This window comes from Anastrepha obliqua, chromosome 4 (genome assembly GCF_027943255.1).
Source record: "Anastrepha obliqua isolate idAnaObli1 chromosome 4, idAnaObli1_1.0, whole genome shotgun sequence".
NCBI classification, from domain to species: domain Eukaryota; kingdom Metazoa; phylum Arthropoda; class Insecta; order Diptera; family Tephritidae; genus Anastrepha; species Anastrepha obliqua.
In genome coordinates, this window is record NC_072895.1 from 80,445,090 (window position 1) to 80,457,973 (window position 12,884).

Consider the following 12,884-nt stretch of genomic DNA (forward strand, 5'->3'; position numbering starts at 1 on the left):
GACAGAACAACTATTAAAATAGTAAATGAAGCAAATTGTGAATTAAACAAATTGACATGGCCGAAACTCAACAGTGGTCGTTCAAAATGCCTGCTAAAACTCAATAGAGAGAATACAAGAACATTGATAGGTGTATTAACCGGTCATTGTCTAAAAGGTAACCACTCAGGAAGGCTGGGAGTTCCATACTATGATTATTGTAGAATCTGCTACAATACAAATAAGAGGAAACTATTAAACACCTCATTTGTGAGAGGGAAGGATTAGCTAGAAGAAGACTTTGCAGGCTTAGTAGAGCACTTTTAACAAATGTGGCGGATATAGCGCATCTTAAACTAACGAAGTTAATCTCGTTTACAAAAGCCACGGGATAGTTATGGATGGTGTGAGGAAAAAGTTCCAGTGGTATCGCAATAGACCTACGACAGGTCTAAGTGTGTCATGGTGGCAGCCACCATACCAACCTACCAATGCGTGCGACATTAGAAAACTTATACCTCGATAATTGCAACATTTTTTGTTTGGTGTTCCTCTTTTGATCTTTTTAGGTTGTATTTTTGAGAATAAATTCCGGGAAATACCGACGATGTCATTCTGGTAATGACATTTTTTTATTTGAATCAGCTGAAGTACTGATATGAATCAGGGCAGTACCGTCTAATTCATTTGCTGAAGAAATGACAGTTTTGCAGTAAAATTTGCTTTGCATACGCTGCCTACAATAAAAGAAAAAGCTGACATTCTGAACAAATTAAATTTGGGAACTTCCATTGATGCGTTAGCTAAAAACTTGCACGTGCATAGAGCAACAATAACTAGCACTAAAAAAAATTAACAGTCCATAAAGAAGTTTGTTACGCGGTCGAAATCCGGTCGAGATAAAAGGAAAACGGGTTGTTTTCTCATGCTACCACGCTAAAATTAAGTGCTAATGACTAAGTACTAATGACTAAGTGCGTGGACTGAATTTAGAAGTTATAACACAAAAATGTTATTATAAATTATTATTAAGAATTAATAGCAATATTTAGCGTTAAAAATGATACGGCGGCTGCCGTAGACGAATGGGTTGGTGCGTGACTACCGTTCGGAATTCACAGGGAAAACGTAGGTTCGAATTGTACACCCTTTTTGGGTGTTTGACCGAGCTCTTCCCCTTATTTGTGGTGCGCGTCTTGATGTTGTTCCACAAATGGAAGGTCCTACAGTTTCAAGCCGACACCGAACGGCAGATATTTTTACGAGGAGCTTTTTCATGGCAGAAATACACTCGGAGGTTCTGCCATTGCCTACCGAGGGGCGACATCTATTTGAAAAATGTTGGTGTTTCACCGAGATTCGAACGAACGTTCTCTCTGTGAATTCCGAATGGTAGTCACGCGGCCGCCAAAATGAGTTGCAAACTATGAAAAGAGGCATGGAATACGATTGATAAAAATCTGAGGAGAATTATAAAATAAGAGTTACTCCATCAACCCATTTTTATACAAATTCAATTTGAATCAAAAATTGCTAAAAATCTTCCGCTTTATTCATGCTTTCCTCCAAACTGTACGGATCAAAACGGCTTACTAAATTGAGCAACAAAACGTCCCTCTTAAGTCACATTGTTTCTCGTGAAGAAACTATCGAAGAGTCACGAAATATCGACCTGAAAAATACAAGAGTGCATGGGATGCTCTTATTGCGACTTCATTTCAGTCATCGTTCCAAAAACTGTTTGAAAAAGCTTCTGAACGGGATTGCGACGATATCAATCCTCTTTCGGAGTTACGATTACAGAAAGCTGATGATGCATCCAATATTCCATTCATTGCAACTTGCAACTCGAGTAGTACTCGTAGAACCTAGCAGCAATTTCACAATCGTAGCAATAAGCAAACCACATAAAAAAATTGCAAAATTTATGAAATTAATACTATTATGAATTGAAAATAGCAAGGAAGCTAAATAAATAACAAATCACAAAATCTGAAATCGAGCAACAATCCATTGCTCGAGCTGTGCCAATTTCCAGTATAAAATAAATAATAAAAAATTTTAGTCACTTCCCAGTTTTTCCCATTAAAATGGCAAACGCATTAAGTTTTATTTACGAGTACTGATCAAAGTTAATGTAATACATTGCAGGTGTTTAAGTTAGGAGCTATTCGAATATTTTTAATTTTCGCACAAACTTCAATAACTTTTTGCAAGCGGCCAGCTTGGTATCTGTAGTTTTTAAATCTATAAAATATTCAAATAAATTTTATATACTTTTGTTTTTAATATCCGGAATTTTACGAACGCTCGATTAATGAAGTTAAAGAATAAGCCCCAACAAATATCTATTAATTACCAACACCAAACTGCCTTAAAATAATAATTTTCTTCTCAATCCTCAATCTTAATATAAATATCAAACGAAAGATGATATGTCTAGCTATTACTTTTCGCCAGAACAAATATAGATTTTTTATAGTTGCCATTGCGTATACTTTATTCGTAGGAGGAAAGTTCCACTATTTTTCCTCGTGAAATGAAACAGCAAGAATATAGAGGTTGAAAAGTAAAAAAAGCTATTAAACATTTATATATATATATAAATATATATATATATATATATAAATCTTATATATATATATACATATATATACATATATCTTTTTTTCGGAATAACTGTAAGATAGGTAAGAAACAGCAATTTAGCGTGTCGCATACGCACACACTCAAATGTGAATTTACCGATTTTACGAATTAGACTCACAACATAAAATTCGCTGTATTGGACGACCCCAGTAGATAAAGCAGTGAACGTAGTAGATGGGGTTGCAAATACAATATATTGGTTCTAGTATTGAGTATAAGCCTTGGCCAAGCCAATAACTTTTATTCACTTAACATAGAGTTTCTAAAAGAAGTTTTCTGCATAACTACATCATCTACTAGGTAAATGCTGAGTAGGAAAGCCAAATTAAGATTTAAAAACTTATTCTTAGTCGTTAAGTAGTAGGGCGAGTTAAAAGATATAATAACATAATGCATTAAAAAATAATAATATATCGGTATTTTAAAAATACTAAAATAAATTAGGGAAATAAACGAACACTTTTTTAAAAGAGAACCTAACGACTTCTACTTCTTTTTCTTTACTATGCAGTTACAGCTTGTAAATATTCTATATGTATGTAAACGAAGCGACAAAAGTGTTTGAAAAAAGTCACCTTAATGAATTTCACTTGTAAAGGGTGTTTTTTTTAGAGGTTAGGTTTTCAAGTTGGCACTACTTTTTTCGTAGATGGTCTTTTTGACAGCTGTCACTTGATTTATGCTCAGTTTGGTTTGCCATTTCATAATGAATAGACTTACACCTGAACAACGTTTGCCAATCGTGCAAATTTGGGCCCAAAACGAGATGGCCACCGATCCCAATTTTCACAAGAAAATTTTGTTCAGCGATGAAGCTCACTTTTGGTTGAATGGGTATGTCAATAAGCAAAATTGTCGCAATTGGAGTGAACATAATCCACAAGCCATTGCTGAGACGCCGTTACATCCTCAAAAAGTCACTGTTTGGTGTGCTCTATGGGCAGAGGGAATCATTGGTCCATATTTCTTTAAAAATGAAGCCGGCCATAATGTTACAGTCAATGGAGAGCGCTATAGAGCCATGATTAATGACTTTTTCGTGCCTGAATTGGACGATGTTGATGTGGACGACCTTTGGTTCCAACAAGACGGCGCTACATGCCATACAGCCAACGCAACAATCGATTTATTGAAGGAAACTTTTGGTGAGCGCATTATCTCGCGCCGTGAACCTGTGGCGTGGCCTCCAAGATCGTGCGATATAACACCGCTGGACTATTTCTTGTGGGGCTATGTGAAGTCGCTTGTCTACGCAGATAAGCCCGAGACGATTGACGTCTTGGAAGAGAATATTCGGCGCGTTATTGCTGACATACGGCCCCAATTGCTGCAAAAAGTGGTCGAAAATTGGGCCTCTCGGCTGGAATTTATTCGAGCCAGCCGCGGCGGCCACTTGCCCGAAATCATTTTTAAAACATATTGGCAAACCCTTATCTTTATAATAAAGCTAAATTCTTGGCCATAACATTAAATTATATACGTTTTATTTCATCTTGAAAACCTAACCACTAAAAAAAACACCCTTTACTTGTGCTTGCATACATATGTACATACATACATATTTTTAAAAGCTGAATTTCAACTTCATGCATTATATACAATAAAAATGTGGTTCGACTGAAAAACTGACTTTTTGCGCATTTCAAACATTCTAATATTTTTACTTTTTTTTTATTAATTAGCAAATGTTTTAAATGCGCATTTATCCGTAACTTACAAATATTTGTCAGCAACTCTAATTATTGTTTATTAACACCAGGTTTTTTACATTCGGTTTTTAAGTAAAAAAGAGACTCGTGCACTTTATTGTTAAGGTATTTGCAGTTAACCCATTTGTCGCCGAATTGAAATGGGTGTGTTTAATGTGGGACCGCGTACCAATAGAAGGAGTAATTATATATATATAAACTTAAATATTTCTAAGAAAATTGGGTTAATGTAACATTCCTTCTAAATAAATTTCATTCTTCTATGAAATAAAATCGACCGCCGTAGCCAAATGGGTTGGTGCGTGACTACCATTCGGATTTCAGAGAGAATGTAGGTTCGAATCTCGGTGAAAGACCAAAATGAAGAAAACGTTTTTTTCGTCCCTCAGCGGGCAATGGCAAGCCTCCGAGTGTATTTCTGCTATGAAAAGCTCCACATCAATCATACCATTGCAAAATCCTATGTTATCCTAGTTTTTATTCGCCGTTTTACCACTAATTTTAGTGATCCGTATACCCTAAAGCTGTTGTATACGTTCCTAATTTTATTTCATATAGTTTATAAATGATATTAGCAGACGCTTTTCATTTGTCAGGCACCTATTATTGTATATGCAGACGACTTAAAATGTTTGCCTCAATAAGAAACCCAGAGGATAGGGTCACAAAATCGAAATTTTTTCTTCACTCATCTTATAGTAAATCATTTCAAGAATGTTGTGTCAAAATTTTAAGTGGATCGGAGCAGAACTCTCAAAGTTATAGCCTTTGTAGGCACTCTACCTCGAATGCGGAGCATCGATAATTTTTCAGAGTCATTTTTTCAAACGCGTTTTTCCCGAAACGACTTCTTAAAAGTCGGTGCCAATCACAACTCCAAAAGTATTCAACCGATTCTTTTCAAATTTGGCACACGTTTTCTAAATCAAAAATACCTCCCCCCCACACTGTTTTTTTTTATTTTATTTTTTTTAAGGTTGTTTTTGACTTACAAATATGGCGAAATTTTTCGCCAAAAATGCTCGTTTTACGTTTTTTTGCCACCAAATGGTCTATGGATAAGTTCGTGCGGTTTTACAACAGATGGCGTAACTTGATTATTATTCCATCGATCCACATTTCCAAACATTCATTGGAGAGCTACTGTCGTAAGGCACAAACGTAAGTATAAGTTTTTTATTTGAAGCGTAAACAACAATATTTTTACCACACTTGAAAATGTCGAATTTCGTGCCAAATAATGTGTTTTTGCGGGGAATTCTTTAATATGAAGAAAAAAGCAGCCGAAAGTCATCGTATCTTGGTGGAAGTTTATGGTGAGCATGCTCTAGCTGAGCGAACGTGCCAGAAGTGGTTTGCACGCTTTAAAAGTGGTGATTTTGGCCGCGCCGCCAAAGTTCATGGATACCGAATTGGAGGAATTGCTCGATCAAGATCCGGCTCAAACGCAAGAAGAGGTTGCAAAAACTTTGGGAGTTGATCAATCAACCATTTCCAAACGTTTAAAAGCCATGGGAATGATCCGAAATTCAAATTTCGAAAAAAAACCGCACGAACTTATTCATAGACCTATACAAAAATGAAAAAAAAAAATGTATTAATGGGGGGGAGCATTACGTCATACTTTAACTGAAAAGTTCGACTTTTTTAGTTTCAGATGATTCTACGACGAATGCCGATTGGCACCGCAGAGCACCTCTCGAAAAACATATCCCCAAAAAAACTCTGTCATGGGCTTATTTGTCAATATTTTATTATTAATATTTTTTAAAAACTTATTGAAAAGATGTACAATAACATGCAACTGATTTTATTAAAGTATCTTAAGCCATATTTCTGTAAAAAATTCAAAAAAAAGTGTTTTTTTTTTTAGCGCTAAACCCTACCACCCCCTTAAATGGATTTAATTCGCTTGAGTGCAGAAGGACGATTCTATCGCTCTCTTTTGTGTTTAATTTAATTCAAGATGAAATTCGTTGTACGTTCTTTTGCAACGCATTTACTTCCTCATTCCGGTGAGAAATTTACGAACCCTTTTTATCTCAAGATAATCAAAACGAATTTTGAGTCCAATGCGGCTATCTCTCGAACTCTGCGCAAATTTAATGAGATCTCGATTTCCATATCGTTAAGTTTTGCAATAAATGCTCTTCTTTGTTGAATGCATCATTTAAGTCGCTAATTAATAATTGTTATTGTTTTGATCAAGTTGTATTTAGTTTCAGCCCGTTTTATTTTAATTAATAATTGGTTTATATTAGCACTACTAGTCAGTAATCTGTAAGAACAGTGTTTTTTGACTAAAAAATTAAAAAATAAAATAAAATAAATAAATAAATTCCATCCAAACTTGAATATGTGGTTTTCATTTGGAGGCCCTATTTTGATTGCTATACTAAAAGTTGATTTTTCGCTTCGCCCTTCGATCTCAGAATTTTGTGGAAAACCCATAGTATCATATATTGCCAGATGTAAGCTAATCATCTTAAAATCATTAAAATTCGGTAGAACTATGCTCTCGCTCTCATTTGTCTTTGGTATTATTAATTGGATAATTGATTGTCACTTTTTTCTAGAATGTACCTGCCACGCAGGCTTCCAGAATGGTTTCCAAACTGACGTGATATACGCAGATTCGAATTTCTCTAAAGCCTTTGAAAAAATCTCTCATACGATTTTAGTAACTAAATTGGCACGCCTCGGTTTTCATTCAACTTTCCTTGATTGGACTCGATCCTATTTAATAAAGAGATGCAGTACTGTAGTTATCGATGGAGTTTCTTCGAAACAGTTCATCGCCATTGTTATTTTTTTTTATTTATTAATGATATTTGTTCGTGTTTTTCCTTTGCTTATTTTCTTCTCCATGCAGCCGTCCTACAGCCCGAGTTGAATAATTTATTTTCCTGGTGCCTTATGAATCGTCTATTTCTTAATATTAAAAAATGTCATAACATCATATTTTCTAAGCTTCAAAACCCCCTTAATACCTCTTATCATATCAGTTATAAATATGTTGCTTCGTCCGATGTGATAAAAGATTTAGGGGTTTTCTTTGATACAAAGATTAATTTTATCACGCATTTAAATTATGCCGTTTCCAATTCACTTGCTATGCTCGCTTTTATTAGACGTCACTCATCGCACTGCACTGACCCATATACTGTTAAGATATTATACTCTGCGTTTGTTTGGTCCAAATTAGATTATGCTGCTTTTATTTGGAGACCTTATCATGCAGTCCATATAAATCGAGTGGAGAAGCCATCATACGAATCCCGTTGTCGTTTGATTAGTCTATTTCCGTTAAGTGACAGAGGTACTTTTCAGGCAGTATCATTTATCTTTGATCTCATTAATGGCAAAATTGATTGGCCCGTCCTAGAAGAAATACAGTTTAATGTTCCTTGCAGAAATTTTCGCTGTTGCTAGATTTTTCGCGTTGGCTTTATTATAGCATTATATAGTGTCGATGCGCCTCTCGTTAGAACGTAGTCGGACCAATTTCAGCAATTGAATGGTTTCTTATGTTGATAATCTAATTTTACCACATTTTTTAATATTAAATATTGTAAATTTGTATTTTAGTTCTGAATTTATATCTTAAATGTCTGTTCTGAATTTTGTTAGACATTAATGAATAAATAAATAAGTAAATAAAATAAATATAGAATACATAAATTTTCATATCCCTCAACACTGTTCGAATAATAAACTTTTTCTTGAAACGACCTAGAAGTAGAGTCTTAAGAGAAATGATATTCTTTGGCCTTTGATTTATTTTCGTCTAAGTTTAAATTTATAATATTGTTGAATGAATTTTAGAGTTAATTTGAATCAGATACCTTCAGTCATTAAGTGAACTTTTGTTACTTAAAGAAATAAAAAGCTAATATAATCCTATGGGCAACGTCACAATTCATTCCAATGAAATGTAGGTATTATATAATACGTGAGTACATACATATATTTTAATTTAAAAAATAAATACACACTCCAATTCCGCCTTTGAAATCCGCAGGAAAAATAAATCGAATCCCATTCCAAAAATGATATCTTGCATTCATAACACACGGGCTGAAAAGTCCCGGGCCTCACCAAGACAACACGTTTTTTTGTTCAAAATTAGCTTTATTCATCAACGTAATTTCAATCAAAGAAAGCAATCATTCCAGCGTCACTCTAACATTTCAATACCACTTTTGTAAAACGATTTATCTTTTGCCTCAAAATAGGCCCCTGTTATAATGTAAGTACTCACTTCACTGAGGAACTAATGCATAGAATATCATAAAATTTTAACAGCTGGTTAAAGGTTAGTTCTAACTGACAAAGATGTAAATGCAATAAAACTATAAGCAGTGCGATCTATATGTTAGGCTCAAAACTTTTCAGTCCAGTGTTACACCCGCTAGTAGTGACATAAATAAAAATGTGGTTTTATGATAATTTAATTAATATATTTGCACTTTTTCTGCAGCAAATTCTAACACTTCGCTTTTTCTGTTGAATTTAAATGAATTTGATGAGTCTGAAATTATTGTAAAAAAAACTTTATGTCAGCTGATGTGCCTTTCAAGAGTGTCAACGGATCTCCGGCTTGAATTCGCTGAAGAGAGAGAGTGAATCTAAGGCAGTTGCCCCAAAGAGACATTGGCAAATTAAATATTAATATATATATATAAGTATATTATTCTATATATATAGTATAATTGGCGCTTGCGCCCTTTATTCGGTGCTTGACCGAGCTCCTCCTCTTATTTGTGGCGTGCATCTTGATGTTTTCTCACAAATGGAGGCACCTACAATTTCATGGTGCCTCCGAACGGTAGATGGGTTTTTATGAGGAACTTTTTCATTGCAGAAATACACTCGCTATTGCCTGCCGAGGGGCGACCGCTAAAAATGTGTCTATCAATTTTTGTACACTTCCCAATGGGAGTCACACACCAACACATTCGGCTACAGCGGCCGCCTATAATATGGTATATATTAATATCAGAAAAATTTTCCTACTCTGGTATACTCTGATTATTAGTTTTTTTTTTTAATTCCAATACCCCTCGAAATTGTTAACCATAGTGGGGTTCCCTTTTTTTTGAATCAAAGGTGTGGACGCGCAAAAGGTAATTTAAAAGTCCTACTGCATTTTAATGGCAAATCCATCGCCCGGAGAGGACTTGAAACCATAGAATTCCGAGCGATGTTATTCTTAGTAAAACCAAATAATTTGTTTATGATCTTTTAAAACTGTTTAAATATCAGCGCAATATTTATTAAATTCACAGTTTGCAGTTTTAGATATATATCACTAAAATATATGTTTGTATATACATATATTTTAAAGCTTAAATTACAAATAGATTTACAATAATACCAGAATATCCGATAGGTTATCACTTTCAGTTGTTTTTTACAGTTTTGTATTAACAACATCGTCCTTGGACTTTTTCTTGTCGATTTCGTTCCATTTCTGTATTTCACCCGAACCGAAGAGCCAAAATATCACTGCGGGTATTATGTAGGCTGCAGCACCTATCAGAAACACGTTGTGCCATTGATCGATGGTATTCTAAAACCGGAAGAGAAATTCAGAAATAGTAAATAGAACTTCAATATCCAACTTTTTTGCAATAGTTAACTAAACTTACGCTTTCTTTGGTAAAGGCAGCCACTATCATTGGTGAGAAAATACCAGGTGTGGTACCAACGCAGTTAATGATGCCGTACAGTGTGCCTGCATAGTTGGGCGCCAAATCTTGAGAGTTTTGAAGGTTGGAAGATGTTGCCGCACCGTTGAAGCCTAATGAGATCGTCATAACGGCGACACAAAAGTAGGGATCTCTGCCGAAAAATGCCAGTACAATGAGCATTATTCCCGGCAGAATATGTGCTGCAATAAAGATAATGCAATACATACATATATATATATATTTTTGTGTACATTTATAACTCATTCGATCGACTTTTTCCAAACTTACACGACAAGCAAAACACTTTGCGCATTGCCGTCACAGACAACCAATTCTTGCGGCGAATGAGATCGGCGACGGCACCAAAACCAAAAGCGCACAACAAGCGAGCCAAATGTGGCAAGCTGGAGAGGAAGCCGGCAGAGGATAAATTGAAACCGAGCACCTATTCAATAAGTAACACAATTTGTAAATTGAAGACTATTGTCAATGATTTTTTGGTAGTTGTAAGTACTCACTTCACTGAGGAACTTAGGTGTAGCCGTAATTAGGAAGAACAAACCCCACATGCTACCATAATGTAAGAGCAGTAGCGCCCAGAAGGGTAGCGAAATAAGGAGACTCTTATATGGTGGCCACCTCTGGAAAACAAAGAAAAATTTGAAGAAAACTACGCCAGAAAATAATAAAAAAATGGATCAACCTTCTTGGTAGTGATAGTATCACCGAGGCTCTTTTCAATGTATTCACGCTCCTTGATCGTTATGGAGTTATGTTGTGCTGGGCTATCTGCGACAATGTAAAACCAAACCAAAGTAACAATCAATACAAATAGGCCAACCATATAGAAAGCCCAGTCCCAGCCCAAACCCTCGATCAGCATGCCGCTAATGGGCCATGTTATCACAGTGCCAAATGTGCCACCCATTAGTGCAGCAACAAACTTTCCTTTCTCATCGGGCGGCGACCATTTTGAGACTAAATCTGATCATTACAAAGAGTTTAGATGTAAATTAGTAGAAGTATTGGGAACATGAAAATATGTTTGGTACTCTCGTTAAGCCAACATACTTACTATGGCAACAGGGATAGACTACACCCTGAAATTTATATAAATATTTAGTTAGAATACTGTGATTTCATTCTCATAATGAAATTTCGTAACTTACACCCAAGAAACCAATCAAGAAACGTATGGCGAATACCGCCCATTTATCCCAAGCTGCAGCAAGTGGTGTCAGCGCCGTTAATGCGGCGGCACCCAAGCAACTCCAACCTGCCACCGGCTTGCCTCCGAAATTCTCAGCCAACATGCCCGCTGGCAGTGAGGTGATCATATAGCCATAGAAGTAAGCACCCAGCAAGTTGGCTTGGTCCGTTTGACTCCAGTTGTAGCGAGGACCGTACTTGGAAAAGAGATTTTAATGGTTATTTAATTGAAATCGATTTTATTTTTAATAAGTTTTGTTTCCTATGCAAGCGCATTTTTAATTATACTTACATTTGGCAGCGGTTCGGTGGCATTTGAGTGCGTCTGCTCGACCATAGCAATAATATTAATACTAAGATTGACACGCATCATATAACTCATGAGACATGCCATAAAGAGCATCACCGCTATGTTGAAGCGTTTTGGAATATGAACTGAAAGAAAGAAAGAAAGGAAGGAGAAATGTTATACAATTTTGGAAAAACAACAACAAAATAGTGTTAAAATTCTAATGGTATAGAGGTATAGACATAGACATATTTTTAGAAACAAGCTTTCACAAAAAGAGGCATTATTGCCAGAAATTTCTGCCCTGTTATCTACAGAACGGGTTGAATTGCAAAACAAAGTAATTAGTTTTAATTAAGGCCTTGGTAGTGTACGCTTTCCACGTTTAAACTCAATATTGTCACGTTGCATGCTTTCATAATGACTTTAGATATTTGTTAAAATATTCACATGGAAATAGTGTATTTAAGGAAATATGTACGAGGTGTGTTCAAAAAGTAAGATGGCTTCTCATACATGCTATTCAACTATATAGCGTATGTACTTTGTTTTTCACAGATACAAAATTGAAATTTTTTTACCAAAATTATATCGTAATTTTGATTCAACCACGGTACTCACCGGAATTGGTCGCTTGCGATTTTTTCTTCTTCCATAAACAGAAAATACTTATGAAAAGACGGATATTTTTCACAATTGTAGAGATAAAAGCCGAATTTTGTTAGAGCTCAGGCCATACCAACACACCCGTTAAGATCTACACGAACTGATCTAAAATGGATATCGCTGTGGGATCATGGTTATATTGCGAAGAGCTGTTTATCAGTAAATCCTTTAAACTACCGGATCACTGTAATGTTTTTAAAGGGCAAATAAACGCTATTCATGAAGCCTTGAAATTGTTGAAGATAAACAGAATATCATCAAAAGATATATACATTCTATCAGACAGACAAGTTGCACTAGGGACTCTGGACGCATTCCAAATAACGTAAAGAAGTGTCTTGTATAGTCGCCAATCTCTTAATGAGATGGCTAAACAGTATCGTATTATCTTGTGCTGGGTTCCAGGACACAGAGATATACCAAGGAACTGTAGGGTTGCAAGAGAAGGTACCTGTAGGCCAAACATAAATTATTTTATGGGGGTACCTCCTGCAACTTGTAAGCTTCTTTTTATGGACGCACTAATCAGTTCTGTAAACCAAAGATGGATCAGTGCCAATACCTGTCAAATTGTTAGGCAAACATGGCCGAAGCTAAATTTACGTTCATCCACGAATATTATAAAAATGAGTAGACTTCCAATTAGGACCTTAGTAGGGGCCCTCACAGGACATAGTCTCATAGGAAATG

At 35.6% G+C, this 12,884-nt stretch overlaps 1 protein-coding gene across 4 annotated transcripts in view; it reads right to left on the reverse strand.

The window, feature by feature from the left end:
- Nucleotides 1–9,566: 9,566 nt before the first annotated feature.
- Nucleotides 9,567–12,884, reverse strand: part of LOC129245369 (sialin) — a 92,555-nt gene continuing 89,237 nt past the window's right edge. For all 4 annotated transcript variants that reach the window (XM_054883483.1, XM_054883482.1, XM_054883484.1 and 1 more), the window contains 8 exons: nt 11,532–11,674; nt 11,200–11,436; nt 11,106–11,130; nt 10,734–11,014; nt 10,549–10,671; nt 10,319–10,475; nt 9,989–10,230; nt 9,567–9,909 (listed from right to left, as the gene is read on the reverse strand). In XM_054883483.1, the coding sequence (XP_054739458.1) occupies nt 9,751–9,909; nt 9,989–10,230; nt 10,319–10,475; nt 10,549–10,671; nt 10,734–11,014; nt 11,106–11,130; nt 11,200–11,436; nt 11,532–11,674 (1,367 nt within the window). In that variant the 3' untranslated portion in view covers nt 9,567–9,750. The remainder of the gene's footprint in view (nt 9,910–9,988; nt 10,231–10,318; nt 10,476–10,548; nt 10,672–10,733; nt 11,015–11,105; nt 11,131–11,199; nt 11,437–11,531; nt 11,675–12,884) is intronic.